Here is a 24,140-nt window from a genome sequence, read left to right as displayed (position 1 = left end):
CTTCCCTTTCCCATTGTCCTCTGTGGCCCTTGACTCTGCCCTGTGTGTGGTCTTTTCTATTATTCTTGAGCACATCTACAATGGATGTTGTTGTGACTATGTCTTCCTGTGAAACTGCTTGGCTTTCTCAGTTCATTTCCTAGTTCCAGAAGTTTGAGAGGCCAAAGAATATTTTTTCAAAAGATTTATTTATTTATTTTAGAGAGAGAGAGAGTGCTGGGGGAGAGGGCAGGAGCAGAAGGAGAGGAGAGATTCTCAAGCAGGTTCCCTGCTGAATACGGAGCTTGAAGAGGGGAGAAGGCTCTATACCACAACCCGTGAGATCATGACTTGAACCACACCAAGAATCGGATGCTTAACTTCCTGAGCCACCCAAGGGCCTCTCAAAGAATATTTTAAGTACCAAGCAGTTAAAGGATTTTAAATTCAGACTTCTGGCTTATTTGGAAGAACAATTTTTAAGAATTTCGTAAGCTTATTTATTTGAATTCAGTTAATTCTAACTGGTAATAGCCTGCTCTCAATTCTTTCGATGAAGTTCTGCTATATTTCTTTATTTTTTCTCTTATAATAAATACCTTGAATATCACTTTGAGACTGCTGTAGTTACAGAAATCAGAAACCCTGGGAATTTCTGTTTGACTGTCTCATTAGGCAGATGTTTGCTTCAATGCAGCTTAATTCACTGGGAGCATCTAACAATGGGATAAACTTTGCTGCAAGGCTCAGCTTTGATAGAACTTTGTCTCAAAAAGATCTTTCTGAGTTTTTCTCTCTTACTCTTTGAGATCTAAAAGTTGCTGGCTCTTCTAACATTTCAGACCCCAAATTTCAGGACTCTCTCGTTTCCCTTTACCTTCTTGTAAACCAGCCAATTAACTGAATTTACCTCTCTTCCTTTAAAAATACATTGGGAAAAAACAATCGTAGTTCACACAGGGAATTCATGAACTTTTTCCCAATCTCTTTCTCTGTCTCTCTAGATATGTGAGTTGACTCCTTGCCTACTGCAATCATGAAATGTTTTGCCTTTCCACACTGCAATATCAGCTTCCTGTTGTTTTTGCCTGAGTTTTAGCCAATCCCATATACTTTAGATTTTTGTTATAGTAGCACCCATCCCAATTCTGATACTGATTTCTGTGTTAGAGTAGGCCAAACTTAATCTGTGATATCAACCCCCTGAATATCAGTGGCTTAACACATAAAGGTTTATTTCCGGCTCGCACAGAGTCAACTGTAAGTTTTTGGTGGAAGAGTGGGCATTCCTCCGCACAGATACTCTGGGATTCAGGCTGATTCAGGCTCTATCCTCTAGAAAGTCATTGACTGCTCTGTCAGGGGAAGAAAGAGTTGAGAATTGTACAAGAGCTTTCACTGTCACGGAAAGGACATATATTTTTTCTGCTCATATTTATTTTGTTATCCAGAACTAGTCAAATGGCCCCACCAACTGCAAGAGAGCTGGGAGTTTTAACCTCTTGTATTCCCAGGAAATAAGGAAAAATAATATTAGTGAGCACAATATTTATTACGTATGGAAGACTTTCTTATAAAACTCACTCCTAGGTAGATTCTAGGGCTAGATTTTTGTTCTTCTAGCTCTGAAGTCATTGCCCATGAGCAGTGTTGGCAAATACCTTGAAAGCCTCGGTAGACGGGATGTTTTGAAAATCTATTTAACACTTTGGTTATAGGATTTCATCCAAAAATTGACGTGGAAATTTCCCCACTGGATTTCCAGCTCTTAAATATTTTTAATGTGTTGGGACTTAAAAATGATATATTTTATCTAGCATTTTCCATTGTTTTCAGTGAATTTATTTGCATAACCATGGAAATATAATTTGGCTGCCACTCCAAGAGTTCCCAACTCTGACCAGTCTCGTTAGTGAGATTTTTCCTCACAGCCTCCTATTTTCAACTTGTTCCAGTTGTCTTTGACAAATTCTTTGGTTCTACTTGTCTTTCAATGGATCTTCACTGCGTATGGGAGCCCTTGCACACAGTGTGATCAGGAAATTATAATTTCTGACTTCGCCAAAAATTTGGTTTGCTTTTAATTTTTCCATTTCCTTTGTTAATTTTGAATGATTTCTAGGAAGATATAGGGAAAATGCGCATTTGTATCACTATGTTCATAGTGGAAGAATATTTAAACTTTAGATTCTGTTTATGAAGAATGGCTTGTTCATTGGTTTCTTTTTTTTTTTTTAAGATTTTATTTATTTATTTGACAGAGAGAGATCACAAGTAGGCACAGAGGCAGAGAGAGAGAGAGGAGGAAGCAGGCTCCCTGCTGAGCAGAGAGCCCGATGCGGGACTCGATCCCAGGACCCTGAGATCACGACCTGAGCCGAAGGCAGTGGCTTAACCCACTGAGCCACCCAGGTGCCCTGTTCATTGGTTTTTAATGTGAATGAAATGAATTTCTTTGAAACCAAAGAACCTTGTAATATCTAGTCAATATGCATTGCTCATGGGTTCACAGAAGTGTGCATTAAAATGGGCCTTAACAAAGACCACACCAAAAAGGAGAATTTTAGACCAATATCACTGATGAATATGGATTCTAAGATTCTCAACAAGATCCTAGCAAATAGGATCCAACAGCACATTAAAAAGACTATCCACCGTGACGGGGTGGGATTCATCCCTGGGTTACAAGGATGGTTTAATACTCGCAAATCAATCAGTGTGATAGAACAAAATCAATAAGAGAAGAGAGAAGAACCACATGGTCCTCTCAATTGATGCAGAAAAAGCATTTGACAAAATCCAGCATCGGTTCCTGATTAAAACTCTTCAAAGTATAGGGCTAGAGGGAACATTCCTGAACTTCATAAAATCTATCTATAAAAAACCCACAGCAAATATCATCCTCCATGGGAAGAAGCTCACAGCCTTCCCATTGAGATCAGGAACACGACAAGGATGCCCACTCACACCACTCTAGAAGTCCTAGCAACAGCAATCAGACAACAAAGAGAAATAAAAGGTATCCAAATTGGAAATGAAGAAGTCAAGCTCTCTCTCTTCGCAGATGACATGATTATATGGAAAACCCAAAAGACTCCACCCCCAAACCACTAGAACTCATACAGCAATTCAGTAATGTGGCAGGATACAAAGTCAATGTACAGAAATCAGTTGCTTTCTTGTACACTAACAATGAAAATGCAGAAAGGGAAATTAGAGAATTGATTCCATTTACTATAGCACCAAGAACCATAAGATACCTGGGAATAAACCTAACCAAAGAGGTAAAGGATCTGTACTTGAGGAACTACAGAGCACTCATGAAAGAAATCGAAGACACAAAAAGATGGAAGACCATTCCATGCTCTTGGATCTGAAGAATAAACATTGTTAAAATGTCTGTACTGCCTAGAGCAATCTATACTTTTAATGCCATTCCAATCAAAATTCCACTGGTATTTTTCTTTTTTTTTTTTTTAAAGATTTTATTTATTTGACAGAGAGAAATCACAAGTAGATGGAGAGGCAGGCAGAGAGAGAGAGAGGGAAGCAGGCTCTCTGCTGAGCAGAGAGCCCGATGCGGGACTCGATCCCAGGACTCTGAGATCATGACCTGAGCCGAAGGCAGTGGCTTAACCCACTGAGCCACCCAGGCGCCCAACCACTGGTATTTTTCAAAGAGCTGGAGCAAATAATCCAAAAATTTGTATGGAATCAGAAGAGACCTCGAATTGCTAAGGAAATGTTGAAAAAGAAAAAACTGGGAGCATCACATTATCTGATTTCAAGCTTTATTACAACATCATAATCACCAAGACAGCATGGTGCTGGCATAAAAACAGGCACATAGACCAGTGGAACGGAATAGAGAGGCCAGATATGGATCCTCAACTCTATGGTCAAATAATCTTTGACAAAGCAGAAAAAAATATACGGTGGAAAAAAGACAGTCTTTTCAATAAATGGTGCTGGGAAATTGGACAGCTATATGTAGAAGAATGAAACTCGACCATTCTCTTACATTGTACACAAAGATAAACTCTATATGGATAAAAGACCTCAACGTGAGACAGGAATCCATCAGAATCCTAGAGGAGAACATAGACAGTAACCTCTTTATATCAGCCAGAGCAACTTCTTTCAAGATAATGTCTCCAAAGACAAAGGAAACCAAAGCGAAAATGAACTCTTGGGACTTCATCAAGATCAAAAGCTTCTGCACAGTAAAGGAAACAGTCAACAAAACAAAGAGGCAACCCACAGAATGGAAAAAGATATTTGCAAATGACAGTACAGATAAAAGGTTGATATCCAGGATCTATAAAGAACTTCTTAAACTCAACACACACAAAACAGATAATCATGTCAAAAAATGGGCAGAAGACATGAACAGACACTTCTCCAATGAAGACATACAAATAGCTATCAGACACATGAAAAAATGTTCATCATCACTAGCCATCAGGGAGATTCAAATTAAAACCACATTGAGATACCACCTTACACCAGTTTGAATGGCCAAAATTAACAAGACAGGAAACAACGTGTGTTGGAGAGGATGTGGAGAAAGGGGAACCCTCTTACACTGTTGGTGGGAATGCAAGTTGGTGCAGCCACTTTGGAGTACAGAGTGGAGATTCCTTAAGAAATTAAAAATAGAGCTTCCCTATGACCCTGCAATTGCACTACTGGGTATTTACCCCAAAGATACAGATGTAGTGAAAAGAAGGGCCATCTGTACCCCAATGTTTATAGCCACGGTTGCCAAACTGTGGAAAGAACCAAGATGCCCTTCAATGGATGAATGGATAAGGAAGATATGGTCCATATACACTATGGAGTATTATGCCTCCATCAGAAAGGATGAATACCCAACTTTTGTAGCAACATGAACGGGACTGGAAGAGATTATGCTGAGTGAAATAAGTCCAACAGAGAGAGTCAGTTATCATGTGGTTTCACTTATTTGTGGAGCATAACAAATAGCATGGAGGAAATAGGGAGATGGAGAGGAGAAGGGAGTTGAGAGAAATTGGAAGGGGAGATGAACCATGAGAGACTATGGACTCTGAAAAACAATCTGAGGGTTTTGCAGGTGTGTGGGGGGGTGGGAGGTTGGGTGAGCCAGGTGGTGGGTATTATAGAAGGCATATATTACGTGGAGCACTGGGTGTGTGCATAAACAATGAATTCTGTCACACTGAAAACAAACAAACAAACAAATAAATAAATAAATAAAGGGCCTTAAGCTCATATAATACAATCTTTTGATATTATTCTAGTAGAGTTCATTCAAATTATTTCAAAAAGTAATATTAAGACTATAGGGAAGGAGCTCATACAAGTCATCAGATGTTTGCTTTTTGTTTTGCAGGGAGGAACTGGTCTTCATTCCATTTATAAAAGATACACTGTCAAGGTTTTCTTTGGACTACTATAATTACTAATGTATAATACACTTTAAAAAATGCTGTCTCTCTTTAGTCTTACTCTTCTACCTCCTAGCGTGTCTTTAGCCAGTTGATATAAGTTGATTCTGGAGGGGAGAATCAAAGAAACCCCGAGAAGCATCCTAGGATTTTAAGATTAGTGAGATCCAGTTGGTAAAACATGGTATAATGGAATGTCTTAATTCTGATTTGGCCAGGACAATCCTGGTTTTCACCACTACCAGGTACTTAGTACCTCATTTCCGTCTGAAAATGTTCCAGGTAGATTAATCGATTACAGTAGCACCATGTCTTATACATGTCCCTTCAGCTGTTTTCAAAGTCATGTGTTTGGCAGTTACTCAGACTGACGACATTTAAACTGTTTAGACACAGACTCCCACTACTATATTGTTTTTTGTTTCCTCCCAATATTCTCCATAGGGCCTCCTGTTTCTGAAAACTTCCTATGAAGAAAATCCTTAATAATGATGGGTCTCACTCATTCAATATATGTCACTCAATATATGGCCCTCAATATATGTCCAGTGAAGAAAATGAAAATTTCACGTACTGGCCTTTGTCAGATGGTTTTCTTTTGAGTTCAGTTTAGGATTCAAGTTCCATGGTTTCAGGTTATAGATGCACAAATCACATAGACCATGAGACATTGAAAACCAAAGACCTTCCTCATAAATCTGATATGTCACCATTTCTCCCGAGGACATAAGATTTTCCTTATAACTCTGCAAATACATCTAAAAGTGTTCATTTGTCAGTTTGATGAATGTGCCACTAAAATAACATTACTTTGGCATGTAAATCATTTTCCCATGAAATCTTTAAAGAGCATTGTCAAATGTTTCTCTGTAGCCTTTGATTCTATTGGCTTTATGCTTCTGAGGTGTCAGGAATTAGAGCTGACTCTCTGGGGTAATTTTCTTTTAAAGTTCTAGATAGCAGATGTTTATAAAACCTAATAAAAAAGATATCTTTCTCTTCTCATGTGGGTTAGATTTATATCAGAAAATATAATAACTGGCAGAGTAGTTGTGAACTACATTAATAATTCTAAAATTTAAAATTAATATATTCTTCCATCTGGAGTCTTAACAAAACATTTTTAACATCTTTGAAATCCGCAAAGAAAATGTGTCTCTTGTCAAGGAACTAGAAGCTCGAAGGGTTGGGATTTTCATTGTTCTCATGTCAGATATTGCTCAGATTCACACCCCCGTTGCAATCAGTGTTATGCATATGTATGCCGAGAGCTTTCCCATTCAGCAAGTAGGTTTATAATTCCTCTGGAGACAAGTTTTTGTTGCAAAGGACTAGCTTCTCTATATGCATAATCACTCCTTCTTTATATGTGCTTTTGCAGAGTGAGCTGGGATGCTTTTTATTTTTATGGACACATTTGAAAGCCTCTGCTTTCAACATTTATATTAAGGTGACAGTAACACAATGTAAGAACATTCAATCAATCAATCAGTGAAGATTTAATGAGCATTTATAATATTTTAGACTATGCTAGGCTCTGAGATCACAAAGATGAATAAAGAATAATTCCTGTATCTAAGATACTCTGAGTCTAATGAGAAGGCAAATTCATTAATGCATAATTAAAAAGAAAAAAATGTGAAAGGTGGAGCAGAGATACAGGTTTTGTTGCAAGCCTCCACTTTGTTGCAAGCTCCCACATAGACGTGGGACCATGGAAAGTACGTGTAAACTTTAGTGTAACGTGAGTGTCACTTGGTCCACTAGAATACAACTTGGTCACTTTTCCTGCAGCAGGAATCCTATGGCCTAACTACACGCCGTCCTCTACTGGGAGCCGGACCACTCTAGCTTGGGGCAGCCTGAGGGGAGCTGCAGGTCCTTGCCCGAGAGTGCTCTGGACTCACGTTTCTTTAGTTTTGCAACTCACTTTCAGCTGTATGTGTTTATTCAACAGGGGCTTGCCAATCAAATTTGATGTGGAGTCCTCCAACTCTTATGATAGGAAACCCCAACTCCCAAAGGACCCCAGAAACAGACCCTTGTCTCTCCCGACAAGGCATTTCTTGGGACTACATTAGGCCTGAAGAGATAGGAAGAACAGGACTCAAGTGTTCAGGTGATACAGAGTTGGTGGTAGGAACTTACATGCTGACTGCATAAGTTGGGCATTTGTCCAGAAGAGGAACTGCTCATGCTATCTTTGACCTACTAGATTGTATTGATCTTAATCCCCTCTGTAGCAGGCTAAGTGCCACTTTTGACTACAGGGTTATAGTTCCAAGCTCCTTTTCATACAGTTGGCAGCTCTGATCCTGTCCTGTCAGTCCTTTCCCCATTCCCAGTTCTATTCATATTCATACTGTCTCTTCCACAACAGAGTAGAGAATGCAAGCTTCATCTCTTATAATTGAGGATGGCTTACATAAAGATTTCTTATATAAAGGAAGAGTCACAGCACTCAGCTCTGGCCCTGATACAGCAAGGTCCTAAGCAGAAGCAAGACTGCTTGTCAAGGAAGATTCTGGCAATGATGGCAGGGAGCCCTGTGGACTCTTCTCCCAGAAAGAAGGTCAGCCAGTACCTGCATGCTTGTCATGGAAGACATAGTTCTTCCTTCAGTCAGCATCACGGAATACCTGTATTCAAGCAGCTTTGACCTTGAACTACTGCTGACCAGCTGCTGTCAAATTCATGTCTGGACAAATTAATATCTGAAGAAGTCAGTCAGTAGACTAGACCAGTATGGTCAACAATGACCTTATTATTAATCCAAGGTGATAAGATGAACTGTAAAGACAATGTAGCAAGTTATTTGTATAGCTAAATTTATTCAGTTTAAAGGACTCTGAGATTGTTTTTACTTATCTTTGGTGTTAGAGGTCTTCCTATTGAAGGTGGTAGATGGTTATTTTATTTTTTTAATGCTTCTGTTAAAACAAAAGTTGGCAGTTTTATGTTGGTTCTACAAATTTGGGGGGAATATTTTGCTGCTCTATGAAACACCTTTGGGAACCACTGATCTAAGTCTGGTATATAACTGTTCCCTGGAACTTTCTTAACCTTGACATTTTTGACATTTTGAGCCAGATATTTCTTTGTTATGGGGGGGCAGGTTCTTTGCATGGTAGGATGTTTAGCAGCATCACTGGCCTCTACCCACTGGAGGCAGCCACCCACCCTTATGCAACAACCAAAAAAGTCTTCAGACATTGGCCCATGTCTCAAGATGGGCTGGGGTGAGGGGGGCTGTACTGAAAAAGTTTGAAAGTTACTGGTCTGGTCCAAAGATATTGTAAATTTTACTATTATTTTTATTATTTTCTCATAATGAATTTCTGTTACAGTAAATGGCAGGTTATGGCTGTTGTATGTATGTATGGTGACCGTCAATAAATGCACATAACAAGGAGAACAAGGCTATATAAAGTGTGTGTGTATATATATATATATATATTTATATTTTACTCTATTATATATTATAATACCTTGATATATGTCTCATAAAGGTGCTCTAAGGTTTAATTGGCATTAACAAGTATTGAAACTAAACTAAAGCATATGATTGATAGACACAATATTATTACACATGATAATATTTTGCATTTACATGTCACTTGTCACTTGAGACTCTCAGTCCGTTGATTCATTTGTTTCCTCAGTGTATGATTCTCAATTCATCTCAAGGAAACTGAGGCACAGTCAGTGTTCACCTGACATAATAAAATGAAGAATTAATTCAGTCTGTCATTTTCTTTATAATACCCTAATCACTTTACTATATTTTTATACATGTTAAGCATCTTTATTTTTTATATTATATTTTATATACTTTATAATTTTTTTTTAGCATGTTTATTCCTCTTTGTGAGGCTGGCAGTCTCTTAGAAGTAGGGGCAGGTCTTCTTTAGCTGTGTATCTCTCAGAACCTGTAGACTGTTGCTTATTTGTGGGCAGCTGGGCCGGCATTAGGGGAGGCCATGTGTATTAGCTCCGTTTTCCACAGAAAGACTTTCATTGTAGATTCATGTTTTCAGTGCTGGACTTTTAGGACTGAGATTGCTTTAAGTGAAGGAACATACCTGCATCTTTTGTAATAATCTAGTTATAATACAACTTAAAAATATATTGTACATTCTGACTTTCATGGACACTAATTATCTTTGCCTTCATGGGCTCCTTCCTTCATTAAAAAAAGTTAAAAATGATAGTTTATAACTACATTGGTATAAAGATGGATACAATCTAAGATGTATTATATTCTCTTTTTTGCTGATTAAAAAATAGTTAAGACACTCCTATATTTTAAAACACTCTGGACACTGGGCACTGTGCCCACTGTGGCCTGTGAAGAAATAGGCACCAGGATCACACACTGAAATGTTAACTGTGCTTTTCCTCTTCATTCTTATGCTCCCGGGGAGATATTCTGGTTTTATTGCCTCAGGGAAGAAAGACCCAGCAGGCAACAAAAACATCAAATTCTTGGGTTTGGGATTCAAAAGCTTGGGTCTTAGGATGACACCATAGATTTGAAAGAACAGGTGAAGAGCCGGGCTACCCTATCCCATGATAGATGAGTTCATGGAATGAAGACGAAGTGTAGCAGAGAAGTTGAAAATGTGTGTGTGTGTGTGTGTGTGTGTGTGTGTGTGTGTGTGTGTCTGGGAGCCCAAATTGGAAAGGTTAAAGCTTTAGAAATTCTCAAGCAGATGAGACCTATCACTGCCTAGCCGTCCATTCCCAGGGTAGTGGTTTTGGAGCTGTGGGGGGTGTGTGTGTCCTCCAAGCCCAGTGTCAGGGGACGACATGAAACCTTGAGGGGCTAGGCAAACAGCTCAGGGATGGCATCTGTTTTCCAGGAACAGGTGGAGAGGGACACATGAAGGTTCTTGTTGGCCTAGATAATGGCACGCTTGTGGCAGAGTGCCAGTCTAAGCAGGAGTCCATGTGGCAGGACCAGAAGGGCATAGCAGAGATTTGCATGCATCCATAATGGAAGACTACAGGAGAATGAGGAGGTTTCCACCGATGTCAGCAGGGAGAGATGATAACAACAAAGATGGATTCTTGGCATGTGGCACCACACAGGCCCTTGAGAGTGGGAAGAGATCCAGAATTGACCAAGATTAAGGTTTTTCCATCTTAGCAATATGAGCACTTGGCAAAGAAATTAAGTACAATTAAGAAAAAAATAAAGTTGCAATTATTGTACACCAGAATTTTTTAAAGCTGGATTATTATTCATTATACATGGGTGTTTATGATACTTTACAGTATTTGAAGGATGTTCTGCTTTTGTATTTTTCATTTTGCAAAAATCTTATTGGTATTATATCTGTCCTCATTTTACACATGTGGAAATGGAAACACAGAAAAATTAAGTGACTTGACTAAAGTCATACAGCTAGGACATGAGCAATGACTCAAACCCCTGGCCCCATTCACTCTACCACCCCTGGTTCTTGATGTTGTTCAGTATTCCCCCTAAGGACTAAAGTGAGAGCTTCCTCGGAGGGTGTCAGAAAATGCTGATATGGTACCAAAATGCTTTTAGTATTTTGCAATTTAATGCTCAGATGTGTAGAAGGAAGAGGGTTCACATGCCTGGGCTCTACTGCACCACCCTGGCTCCCTTGCTGCTGTGTTCTATGCAGTCTTCTGCTCTCATCTCAGATGCAGAAAGACAAGGCTGTATTTTGAGTGCAGTGCAGGGTCCCAGTCCTCATACGGTGGAATGAGGTGGGGGTTCAGGTCCTAAAGGGCCTCCTGACTTAGATTAGAGTTCCCCATCCAGATGAGTGGATGCCATTCTGCTTCCATGACCCTGTGCCCACATTGTAGAATTTTCTTGTGTCTTTCACCAGAGTGTGAGCAATGAAGGCAGGGACTACGTTAAGCTTAGTCCCCATTGTGTCCCCTGCCTGGCATGTAGTAGGTTCCTCAAGTGTTGACTGAATGAGTGGACAATTGGATGGCACCATAGATTTGAAAGATGGCTGGATGGCTGGCTGGATGGCTGGCTGGCTGGGTAGATGGGTGGATGGATGGATGGATGGATGGATGGATGGATAGGTTCCTCAGTATCCCTTACACAATCCTAGCCCTGTATCCCTCAATAGCAAGGCCCCTTCTGAGGGATGTTTGGGTTCAGCTTCCTTTATCTTACCGAAGAAAGCTTTGTAAAAATAGCTACTTCTGCTGCAGGCCACTCCATTTCCATTCTCTTCCCCTCTTCCCAAGTCCCTCCTCTATTATTATTTCTATCCACACTTTTAGTCAAGATGTTTGGAATTTTTTTTTCCACTCTTCTGTCTACATGTTTTTTCCAGCGTATGTTTTATTGTCAGCTTCCTTTAAACCCTCTTTAGAAGCAGGAAGCACATGTTATAAATCCATATGAGCAGATACTTTGCTCTTTCTCATTTTGAAAAAAACTTCTAATTAAAATGGTAGAAAAAATTGCTAAAGTGGCAAGTTGCCTTTCTAATTTATTACCATATCTTATTTTAGAATTTACTTTTGGTAACTAATCTACATTATTAAATAAGGTTCACTTCATTGGAGTCACTTAGTAATTGTTGTGTTGGATAAATATTGTTATGATATTATTAGTTTTATCACATGTACTGCATTGTTTTTAGGAAGTACCCTCAGTGTTACTTGAAAAGAGATGGAAAATACTTTATATGTCCCACATCCAGTGAATTTATAATTAAAACAATGTCACAAATATAGTACATTTTCATTGGATAATTTTTTAAAAATTTAAATGCAATATGTAGTTAAAAAAAAAAAAAACACCTCACCACCTAACAGATTCTAATTTATTTTTTAAGGCACCATGACAGAGAAGCCTATCCAAAAGATTATGATATAGAGGGTCCTGAGGACATAAAAAAACTGTGTAATTCAACATATTGGCGACTTGGAACTGATGAACCCCCAGTAAGTAGTTGTTTCTGATTTCTTTAGATCGGGAATCTTCCTCCTAGTGAAACATGGAAAAATAAAGGGAAGAATTTTTCGCTGGCACCACCCCTCCATGCTGTGTTGGGACTTCGGCAGGTGACTTAGTCATAAGGTTATTGGAGAAATTAAATGAGATAAAGCATATCAAGTAGTTAACTTAGTGCCTGGCACATCACAAGTGCTCAGGATACTGTTCGTGCTGTTATGATGCTGTTGCCACATCATATGTCTCCTTTAAACTTCACAACAACCCTGTGAAGTAGGTGGTATTATCTCTACTCTACAGAGGGGGAGAAACTCCTAGAGGTTAAGTGACTTACTCAAAGTCCCCGGTTAGGGAGTGTAAAAGTGAAACTTTGAATCTAGTTCCTTGATTTCCAGTCCTTTATATTTTTTGTAAGGTGGTAGAGTTGTGAGTTATTAAAACATGCTTGTGGGGTGCCTGGGTGGCTCAGTGGGTTAAGCCGCTGCCTTCGGCTCAGGTCATGATCTCAGGGTCCTGGGATCGAGTCCCGCATCGGGCTCTCTGCTCAGCAGGGAGCCTGCTTCCTCCTCTCTCTCTGCCTGCCTCTCTGCCTACTTGTAATCTCTCTCTGTCAAATAAATAAATAAATCTTTAAAAAATAATAATAAAATAAAATAAAATAAAATAAAACATGCTTGTATTATTCTAACATTTGTGTGACGCAGTTCCCAAAGGAATGTTCACTGCATGAGTACTTCCTGTTTGAATTGCCACGAGTGGGTTACTCCTTGGCTATTTAGGTGCCTACCCAAATGCCGTAAGGCAGGAGCTCACCTCTCCATAGCCCCCAAATTGTTTCCTACAATGTCAAGAACTTTGGGCTAGTTGAAGACTCAGTTCAACCTTAAAGGGTGGTCTTGGGGTGAAGAGCTGGTAATTTGACTAGGCAGATGCAAATGTGTGAGAAGACTGGGTTTGTATCACACTCTGCCCCTAAAACCAGGGCTATTTTGAAATAGGGCAAGCCTAGGAAGATCCATAAATCTATGCTGGGCATGAGTCTTGAAGATTCTCGGGTCTCCAGGGTGATGGGAATCAATTAGTTTATCTGGGCTTATGCTTGTTCCTTCCTGCCTTTTATAGTTACAGTGGATAGAGAATAATAAGGATAGCCGGGAAAATGGACATTTATTATAATGATGCAGCTGCCTGGAAATGGAATCAAGGATACTTACAGGAACCAAGACAAGACAACTAAAACAAGACGTCTTCCTCCCTCCCCTCTCTCCCTCTGTCTCTCTCTCTCTCTCTCTCTCTCACTCACTCACTCACACACACACACACCAGTGTCTCACTGGCATCCTGATTTTGTGCGGCTCAGTGTCCTTTTTCCCTACAGCTCAGACCTCAAGGGCATTCTGATGGTTTCCTCAGCTTCCACATTGGCCTCTTGCCTTTGCACCAGGCTGCCTTTGGGGTCATTAGCCAGCATACGGAGGGGCTCCTGAGTCTGATACTCAACTCTGTCAGTAGCCACTCAGCCCTGCTCCACCAAACCCAGCTTAGCCTTGCTTTCTTAAGCCATGGGGCTGTGTGGTCAGGACAAGAGCAAGTTGGGCAAAGCACACATTGCCAGGCATGTACTTGGCATCTTTGTCTCTTAGAAAAACATTTAGTTTTGACTCCCAAATGAAAATGTTCTTGGTCTCTGGGTTGTGGGAGAAAGTTAGATGAAGTGAACTGTGAGATGTAGGAACCTCAAACTTTCATTCTGTACATTATACATGTTACAGCAATCAAACCTCAAGTCTAATAGAGGGTGTGGAAACAAGATAATATTTACCTTCTCTATGACTTTTGTTCATGGTCATTGAAACCTTGTCCTATTGTTCCAGGTTTACAGATATATTAGACAGGAATGAAAATAGGTCAAGGGGTCAACTGTTTCTGACAAAATTGCTATTCTTATATCCTAATAGTAAGTTACATTTTCTAGACTTTTTGTGTATAAAGCACTTGTTCACTCATCTTGCTTCTTGCTCCTCTTTTTTTTTTTTATAATTTTTTGATTTTTTTAATGAACATATAATATATTATTAGCCCTAGGGGAGCAGGTCTGTGAATCGCCAAGTTTACCCACTTCACAGCACTCACCATAGCACATACCCTCCCCAATGTCCATAACCCCACCACCCTCTCCTTACCCCCCACTTCCTGGCAACCCTCAGTTTGTTTTGTGAGATAAAGAGTATCTTATTGTTTAACTCCTGATCCCATCTTGTTTCATTTATTCTTTTCCTATCCCTCAAACCCCCTACGTTGCATCTCTACTTCCTCATATCAGGGAGATCATATGATAGTTGTCTTTCTCTGTTTGACTTAATTCGCTAAGCATAATACCCTCTTGTTCCATCCACGTTGTTGCAAATGACAAGATTTCATTTCTTTTGATGGCTGCATAGTATTCCATTGTGTGTGTGTGTGTGTGTGTGTGTGTGTGTGTGTATCTCCCATCTTCTTGATCCATTCATCTGTTGATGGACATCTAGGTTCTTTCCATAGTTTGGCTATGGTGGACATTGCTACTATAAACAGTCAGGTGCACATGCCCCTTCGGATCACTACATTTGTATCTTTAGGGTAAATACCCAGTAGTGCAATTGCTGGGTCCTAGGGTAGCTCTATTTTCAACTTTTTGAGGAACCTCCATGCTGTTTTCCAGAGTGGTTGCACCATCTTGCATTCCCCCCAACAGTGTAACAGTGTAGGAGGGTACCCCTTTCTCCGCATCCTTGCCAGCTATCTGTCATTTCCTGACTTGTTAATTTTAGCCATTCTGACTGGTGTGAGGTGATATCTCATTGTGGTTTTGATTTGTATTTCCCTGATGCCGAGTGATATGCAGCACTTTTTCATGTGTCTGTTGGCCATCTGGATGTCTTCTTTGCAGAAATGTCTGTTCATGTCCTCTGCCCATTTCTTGATTGGATTATTTGTTCTTTGGGTGTTGAGTTTGCTAAGTTCTTTATAGATTTTGGACACTAGTCCTTTATCTGATATGTCATTTGCAAGTATCTTCTCCCATTCTGTCAGTTGTCTTTTGATTTTGTTAACTGTTTCCTTTGCTGTGCAAAAGCTTTTGATCTTGATGAAATCCCAATAGTTCATTTTTGCCCTTGCTTCCCTAGGCAAGGTGTTTTAAAGGGGCTTTTGCACTTCACCCGCCCAATGATAACAGTACAAGTTGGGTGGCAGATATGTGCGAAGTCATGTTGTTATATGTGCTCTTGGACATGTTTCTGTAGTAAAAGCCATTAAAAGAAAAAAAATAGATGTAGTAAAACCATTAAATAAAAAACAACGATGTTGGGTGCCTCAAAGGGAGAGGGAGGAGGGGTCAGAAGGAGACCTGGCAAGGGTGGATCAGTCCATCAAGACCAGAAGTTAGCTCTCTGAATAAAGACATCTCAGAAAGTATATTTCCTTTGAGATTGGAAAGGAAACCTCTTTCCGTATAACAGGAAGGAAGAGGAAAAAGAAGAATGGGGAGACTTTTTTGAAAGGATTTGGGTTTGTTTTGTTTTGTGAGAGGCTCGATCACTACTTTCTTGCTCTTCTGTGAGCTCTGATCCAGCACATCCGCTGGGCAAGTGAAGATGGCCTAAGTTTGAGGAAAGTAACGGAAATTTGAAATAGATCTGAGGGCCACCTGGGTGTCTCAGTCGGTTAAGAATCTGCCTTCGATTCCGGTGATGACCCGGGTGTCCTGGAATTGAGTCCTGATCCTGCTTGGTAGGAAGCCTGCTTCTCCTTCTACCTCTGTCACTCCCTCTGATTGTGCCCCTGCTCTCTGTCAAATAAAATAAATTAGATCTGAGTACACTGAGGAGAGAATGTACTAAGGAAATAGTGACCTAACTCCATTTATTTTGTTCAAGTTAATAAGTCTTGGATAAATATATGTGGAATGAATGAATGATTTCCAGGTAGTGCTGGGGCTGAATTTCATGTGGCATCAGTAGACTGAGTTGTGATTAGACTCAGTTTTGACATGGGAGATTTAATCCAACAATAATCAATTACATACAGAAAGGCATTTCTAAAAAAGGAAGAGAGACAAGATTTTGTCAGGCAGGAAGGACTGAAAGGGATTAGATCGGGTTGTCCATTTGTACTAGAGCCTGTTTTGTTTTGTTTTGTTTTGTTTTGTTTATCTAAAGAATGGCTGATGCAATATCACATTAGTGTCAGGTATGCAACTCTATGCTCTGCTGTGCTCACCACAACTGCAGCTACCACATGTCACCAGATAACGCTGCTCCAGTACCATGGACTCTATTTCCTATGCTGGACTGGTGGTTTTTACATGTTGGTTACTAACCAACAAGCCATCAGTTGTACCTTGGAGAGTGAGGAAAGGAAGAACAAGCCCTTGCTGGATAGGCAAGAAGTGGAAGGTGAATGATGTGAGTAGAAAAATTAACAGGGACATAGAAGCTGGAAGGACAGGGGCATGAGGCAGAGGGACAGAATGTCAGACTATAGGATTCTGATGCCAGAAATATTCCCGGTAATGAGCTCTACAGGGTGGCACGAAGTGCACTGGATTGGCCGTAATGGACTCTAAAATGAGATTATGTAGGAACCGGCAGGCTGGATTACTGGCTGGTCTGTCCGCATAGATGTTAGAGCCTCCTGCACCCCCTCCTCACCTCTTCAGGCTCCCTGCCCGGGGCCCCTTCCCACCTATTGTCCCACTCAGGGCCTCCACAGCATCAAATCTGCATTCTTTCTCTGACCCCCAACATTCAGATAGTGTAGGGTCAATGATAACCTGGACAAGAAGCTACAAGTGTACAAGTGTGGTAGTGAGAGAGGTCATGGACAACTTTTTTTATTTTTTAACTTACTTTTTATTTATTTTCAGTATAACAGTATTCATTATTTTTGCACCACACCCAGTGCTTCATGCAATCCATGCCCTCTCTAATACCCACCACCTGGTCCCCCCAACCTCCCACACCCTGTCCCTTCAAAACCCTCTGACAACTGGTTTTTTGTTTTAGCACTGAGCAGTCCTGAGACTGTCCAGAAGACTACCTCAGGTGTTCTCTAGCACACTCACCCCATTTTGAGTCCCAGTCTGAGATGGAGTTGCCCTCCCTACAGAGCCCTGTTTTAAATGTGGGAATGTGTGCCATCATGGACCCCCCCCCCCCAAACAAATGCATTCCATGGAGTTCCATGGTAAGCCCCCAAACATCTGTATCCTGGTACACAGTCTAGAATTCACCTCTGGTTCATAAGTTGCACGTGTTCTGGGGAAGAGCTACCATGGCTCCACTAAGGCCGTGAATATTGAAGGTGGCATACCGCCATCCTAGCCATAGTAAAGGCCGTATCTTATATATTGTCATCGTGTGTGGATGGAAGGCAGGCACCAAGATCACCTTCCCCCAAAGGGGATGCCATGCCTGACAGCCTGCAGGTATTGCTTGCATACTCAAATAACAGAGCCATGACTTTTTGGTATAAGGCATCGGTAGGCTGTGCCAGATTCCAGTCTGCCTCAAAGTGGTGGTGCCTGGATCAGACGAGGAAGGAGGGGAGCAGGACAGAGTCCTGAGAAGGGGATGATTAGACATAAACTTCTGTTCTACCAGCAAGGTTTCTCTTTCACCTTTTCATTTCATCAAAGGTGTCTTATCCTGGAAGGTGGTAGCTGCCTTGTCAACATTCCTATCACTAACAGCTAAGTGACCCAACCAGCCCAAGAACAACACCCCATCCCCCGAAAACACTCCCATTCAGAGTTCATCCACCTGTGGGATCCTCTAATCACTGACTTCTAAGTCATAATTAAGCTAACACAGTAACAGTGAAGAAACAACAGTGTCTTAATCATTATTTTCTGAAAGCTATACCTGTCTTTGATTCTCCTCCGATATAGAAGACTTACTGTAAAGGGTGTAAAGCATTCAGGGGGAGAGGTGTGAGCTACTGTATATTTTCAGGAAGGCTAAGCCATGGGACAGGAGAGAGAGCCCATCAGAGGGAGAATGGGCTTTTGGGGATTTTGGGGGCACATGATACATATTTCCCAAGAGGTCCAGGAGATTGGTCACCTTTTAGAAGATGAAGGAAGCAATCAGTAACGGCTGAACTGATTTGCCCAAAACCATTGCTCCCAAGACAGTACACAGAACAGACAACATGTTACTAGAGAAATATTTACTCTGTGGGCACACCACCAGGTTCTGGCTGCTTCCCCTTTATGCCTGGTTACTGTCCCCTTCCAGTATCGGCATTTGCACTTTTGACCTTTGACTCCCATGTGAGCACACCTTGCCTTGTAGGCCGTCTGAGTGCACCTTGCCTTTTAGGCGGCCTTGGGGGCCATCTGTTGCCTATGGAGTCACGTTGGACAGATGTAGGAGTCTGATGGGTTATATTAGAGGCTAATGGCCTCAAAATTCTTTGTTCCTCCTTGCCCGCAGTTGAGGTGGCAGGGAAAGGATGATTGGGGATGGGGGCTGAATTTGCTGTTCCTGCTTTGTGTCCACGGAGAGATGTCAAGCTTCCATTAAACTCTTTGTATTTAAAGTGCTGTATGGATTCAAGGACCCTAGGGGGAAGGCCCCAAGTCACCCTCTTATTAAGCCTTTTAATATGCTCTTCCAGCGTCTGTGCTGCCGTAGGTGTAACAAGGGGAAGCTCCTGGAAGTTATTCAGGGAGTCATCCTCAACCTGTGATGGTGGCAAACTTCCCTGTCTTCTTTCTTTCTGGGATTTCTTAGAAGTGAGTGATGTCTGCTCCACGGAGTGCCATGAATTATGGAGAGTTTTCACGGCATTAAGTTGTCTCTGTCTCGTAGTCTCCACAGCCACCATCGAGTTTTTCACAGATGGGCTATGTTCTTGGTCAGAACCATACCCCATATCATTCTCGGTGTTGTGTCCCTGATCCTTCTCCAGATCATTCTCGGTGTTGTGTCCCTGATCCTTCTCCAGGTCATCTTTGCAGGAACTCTCCTCTAGCAGAATTTCTGGAAGCTCCACATAGACACTTTTTGACATACTCCTTCTGATCGGACTTTTATTAGAGATTGCCGAGCGTCCACCATGGCGCTGAGACTCAGGTAGCTGTGGAAGAGTCAGTGCTAGAGACTCATAGATCCTGCGGGTTAGGCCCCTCTGGTGTAGGATGAGCCGGTTTTCAAGATGAGACTCCAGTTTTCTCCGAAGCTCTTCATTCAGAGGAAACTGCCTAGGAGGGACAGAAACTGCAGCATGAGCCTTGGTGGCCTTGTGGCTGAAACAAGGGTTAGACACAGAAGAACAGTAGTCCTCCTGGGATCTTTGGACTATAGTGGGTAAACCCCACACACGTTTCTGTATCTTCTGCAACACGTTCGATTCCAGATGTTCCATTTCTGTTGATGGCAGACTCTCAGACTCATTTTGAGGTCTGTGGAAACAAGCTCCACAGATTTTGATGTCAGGTAGAGGACCAGATGGCAGGATTGGGAGTGGGGATTGAAGGTTGGCCTGGGGCTGGACATGAGGGAGAGGTAGGGGCTGGGTTTGAGGCAGGAGTTGAGGCGGGTTCTCAGGCAAGGATGGAGGAAGTGGATGGGGAACTCCTGGGGATTCCTGCTCTGGGGAGGCAGCAGGGAAGAAGGACCTGCTTGGAGTTTGGAGACCCCAGAAGAACTGGATGGGGGTTTGCTGTAAATGGCCCTCTTCCGAGGTGGTAGGATATGGACACTGCTCCCACAACTCCGGTAAGGGGCTGACATCTTGGGAAAGGGTATTTAGAGACACTGTCTCTGTTTGGACGCTACGGTCCACTGAATGGGCATGATGGGATGGGACAGGAGGTGGAAAGGCAGGGGGCTGGGCTGGGAAATGGTCCATTGGGAATTTGGAATCCAAGGGAGGAAAGGGCTCTGGTGGCACAGAATCACCCGGTGGTGAGGGTGGAAAGAAATCAGCCACAGGGATCACTGGGTTAGGTGAGAAGATGGAGGCAGGTGGTGGGGAAGACTCAGACAGCGAAGCTGGTATTAGCTCTCCTGGAGGGACTGCTGAGAAGTCAGTGGAGAGAGTGAATGATGAAGAAGTCACAGAAGCTGTGGAAGCCAAGGGAGTAGAATCTTCCAGAGCCTGCAGGAACAGCAGCCGATCGATCTCCGCAGATGTGCTGTTACATATCTCACAGGAGGGGTCTGGACATAACAGTTGACGAAAGTGGATGGTATCATGATGCCGGCCGAGGGGGCTGCAGGAGACAGGAGGTAAAAAACTGCAGCCAGGACCAGAACAAGGGGAGGCGGCCATGCAGACCTGACAAGGGAGGGGCCACCTGAAGCCTGCTATCCCTTCACAATGCCCCACTTTTATGACCTGGCAGTGTACTCAGTAGCATTCACCCCAATATCTGTTTCTATGGCTACCCCCACCCCATGGCTATGACAGACTGCAGTGAATCCTGCAATTGCATAAAACCTGCTCTAAGAGGCAATAGGATCAAGGGGGAAAACTGGTCACCTTCTTAAAATCGAGATCAGCTTCCGGGCCTCCTCCACTTCCCGTTGGTACCATCTGCCATCTGGGGAAACAGGAGACTGTGTTATATAGTGAAAGCAGAAACATGGGTATTAATCCAGGAGTCCCCTTATAGGACAGCCTTGGGATGTTGGGACTCTGAAAGCCCCAACAATCAATAGATGAGGGCAAATGGCCAGTGATGTGAAGCTGGTTAGTAATCTAGCTTCCTGTATAAAGTACTTTCATGTAAATTATCCATGTGATGATCAGACCACCTCTATGAAGCAGAGAGGTCAGGGAAGACTCCTGAAGGTCCATGATGTCAGAGAGCTTTCACAAAGTCAGGAGACAGAAGTTCTGACTCGTCATCTCACACGGCCACCTAGTGGGAAGCACTCGTCCAGATCCATCACTGCTTCATGCTCAGTAATGGTCAGAGCAGGGATCTGAGAAGGGTTTTGCACTCTGGCTACATTTCCATGAGCCTCTCCTCTGAGGGAATGTATCTAGCAGCTCGCATCCTCAGAGTTCATGGACCGGGCCCTCATGGAGAGGACAGCAAGGATCAGCCTTGGAGAGAGCTCAGGTGGAATAGGCAGAACCTTACCTTCCAGTGTCCCTCCTTTCCTCCTTCTCTTGGCTCTGCCCTGATGCTAGAAGAAAAATGAACAATGAGGGGGGTTGGGATCCATGTCTTACTCTTCTCTCAGAAATGGAAACGTCCTTTATGCAAGAATTCTAGGACTTTAGTAGAACTTTGTGTTCCTTGCTTTTTTCAGTTTTAAAGATGATAAAATGTTGTCAATATTTACTCTTTAGAAAACCCAGGGGACGACTTTGTCTAGGAGGTCCACACTTGGTATTCCCAATCAGAAGTCCTTTGTTCATTGAGGACATAGAAAAGGAAGCCCAACAGTCACACCTGTGCTGCCTCAGGTAGGACCCTGTAAACTAGGTCATAGCTCTGACCTCACTGTCTTCTCAGAGGCTTAGCAGTGTTCTCCTGATCAGCTCAGCATGAAGGAAGGCTTGATCGAGTGATGCTGGACATGGGAATGTGACTTGATATGGTCGAGTGCTGGGAAACTTTGTTCTCTTACACAGACCCCATCCTCTCAAAATAACCCAATCCAGGACTACAGAATCCCTGAGTTTGGGATCTTATCCAAGAACCACCACCATACCCAGATAGACTGTAGTTTCAATTAGAACCCCTAGTCCTTTCTTAACACTTACCCCTGCCCAGGCCTCTTTTCCTAGAGGAGTGAATGTCTGTTCTCTTAAGACTTCCCATTTTAGGTGTTTCTCCCACTCTACCAAACTCCTTTTAAAACCTGGGATTAGGGCTCCTGGATGGCTCAGTTGGTTAAGTGTCTGCCTTGGGGTCAGGTCAGGGTTCCAGGGTCTTGGGATCTAGCCCCACATTGCCCTCCCTCTGCCCCTCTACCGCACTTGTGCTCTCTTCGTCTTAAATAAAATCTTAAAAAAAAAAAAAAAAAAAGGAATAAGATTTGGGATTAGAAATGGAAACCGTAATAATCCATGTTGAGTTCCCCCCCTCTCCAAGGTTTTCTTACCTTTTGGGTAGTTTTGCTTTTCCAATTTGGAAATGGAATCCCCACCAGGTAGCACAGGAACAGAAGGAGCAATCCCAAACCACACAGGAAGGTGAAGTTGGGATCAATCTCCCAACATGTTGAGCCAGAGCTCAGACATGGTTTGGTATCGCTATTCATAAATGAGAGAACATTCCAGTGTTGGAAATCCATAGTCTAAATCACAAGACAGCCTATACTGTGCACACGCTGAATATATATCCTCCCCAGGCTTACATCACAGAGCACTGTCACAAAGAGTTTCTGAGGGTGAGGGAGGGGACAATTGAACAAGGTGTGTCCAGAGCCCCTCCCCACCTACTAGCTCAGAAGACCCCACCATCCTCCTGGTCCTTCAGATCTGCCATCCTATTTTCTTTGGTGTTGTTTGATAAGTTCTTTATAGATTTTGGATACTAGCCCTTTATCTGATATGTCCTTTGCAAATACCTTTTCCCATTCTGTCAGTTGTCTTTTGGTTTTGTTAACTGTTTCCTTTGCTGTGCAAAAGCTTTTGATCTTGATGAAGTCCCAATAGTTCATTTTGCCTTTGCTTCCTTGCCTTTGGCGTTGTCCCTAGGAAGAAGTTGCTGTGGCTGAGGTTGAAGAGGTTGCTGCCTATGTTCTCCTCAGGATTTTGATGGATTCCTTCCTCCATTGAGGTCCTTCATCCATTTTGAGTTTATTTTCGTGTGTGGTCTAAGGAAATGGTGTTTCTTGCTCTTCTTAACGTAACAAAGTTGAAAGAAAGATAGTATTTAAAAATTTTTTTTCATTAACATATAATATATTATTTGTTTCAGGGGTACAAGTCTGTGATTCATCAATCTTACACAATTCACAGTGCTCACCATAGCACATGCCCTCCCCAATGTCCATCATCCAGCCTCCTCCCACCGTCCCCTAGCTACCCTCGTTTGTTTCCTGAGATTAAGAGTCTCTTATGGTTTGTCTCCCTTTCTGGCTTCATCTTGTTTCATTTTTCCCTCCCTTCCCCTATGATCCTCTGTCTTGTTTTTCAAATTCCTCATATCAGTGAGATATGATTATATCATATGATATTTATCATATGATACTTATCTTTTTCTGATTGACTTATTTCATGTAGCATAATACCCTCTAGTTCCATACATGTCATTGCAAATGGGAAGATTTCGGTTTTTTATGGCTGCATAATATTTCTTTGTTTATATATACACATCTTCTTTATCCATTCATCTGTTGATGGACTTCTAGGTTCTTTCCATAATTTGGCTGTGGTGGACACTGCTGCTATAAACATTGGGATGCATGTGCCCCTTTGGATCACTACATTTGTATCTTTAAGGTAAATACCCAGTAGTGCATTTGCTGGGTCAAAGGGTAGCTCTATTTTCAACTTTTTTTTTTTTAAGTTTTATTTATTTATTTGACAGATCACAGAAAGGCAGAGAGAGCGGAAGGGAAGCAGGCTCCCTGCTGAGCAGAGAGCCTGACGTGGGGATCCATCCCAGGATGTTGGGATCATGACCTGAGCCGAAGGCAGAGGCTTTAACCCACTGAGCCACTCAGGCGCCCCATATTTTCAACTTTTTGAGGAACCTTCACGCACGTTTCCTGACTTGTTAATTTTAGCCATTCTGACTGGTGTGAGGTGGTATCTCACTGTGG

General features: G+C 42.1%; 2 protein-coding genes across 7 annotated transcripts in view; one reads left to right on the top strand and one right to left on the bottom strand.

The window, feature by feature from the left end:
* The window catches only part of CFAP95 (cilia and flagella associated protein 95), a 199,762-nt gene that overhangs the window by 12,780 nt on the left and 162,842 nt on the right, over window positions 1-24,140 (top strand). For 4 of the 5 annotated variants that reach the window (XR_009346437.1, XM_059142504.1, XM_059142505.1 and 1 more), the window contains exon 2: window positions 12,248-12,356. The exons of the other annotated variant lie outside the window; for it this stretch is intronic. Coding sequence is in view for 3 of the 4 variants with exons in the window: in XM_059142504.1 (XP_058998487.1) it covers window positions 12,248-12,356 (109 nt within the window). In the remaining variant the exon portion in view is untranslated. The remainder of the gene's footprint in view (window positions 1-12,247; window positions 12,357-24,140) is intronic. 5 annotated transcript variants of the gene reach the window in all.
* LOC131812677 (spermatogenesis-associated protein 31D3-like) lies at window positions 19,684-22,656 on the bottom strand. Of its 2 annotated transcripts, none has more exons than XR_009346438.1 (3): window positions 21,503-21,844; window positions 20,896-20,956; window positions 19,684-20,626 (listed from the first exon to the last, which is right to left on the bottom strand). XR_009346438.1 is itself a non-coding variant. In XM_059142508.1 (3 exons), exons 1-3 carry the CDS (start codon window positions 22,629-22,631, stop codon window positions 20,892-20,894), a joined length of 270 nt encoding a protein of 89 aa, XP_058998491.1. In that variant the 5' UTR covers window positions 22,632-22,656; the 3' UTR covers window positions 20,802-20,891. The 2 variants fall into 2 exon arrangements, 1 of the variants encoding a protein (XP_058998491.1); XM_059142508.1 differs by lacking the exon at window positions 19,684-20,626 and adding an exon at window positions 22,473-22,656 and having other exon boundaries at window positions 20,802-20,956; window positions 21,503-21,548.

This window comes from Mustela lutreola, chromosome 12 (genome assembly GCF_030435805.1).
Source record: "Mustela lutreola isolate mMusLut2 chromosome 12, mMusLut2.pri, whole genome shotgun sequence".
Classification (NCBI taxonomy): Eukaryota; Metazoa; Chordata; class Mammalia; order Carnivora; family Mustelidae; genus Mustela; species Mustela lutreola.
The sequence above is the reverse complement of the archived record's forward strand: the minus strand, read 5'-3'. Positions and strand labels throughout refer to the sequence as shown.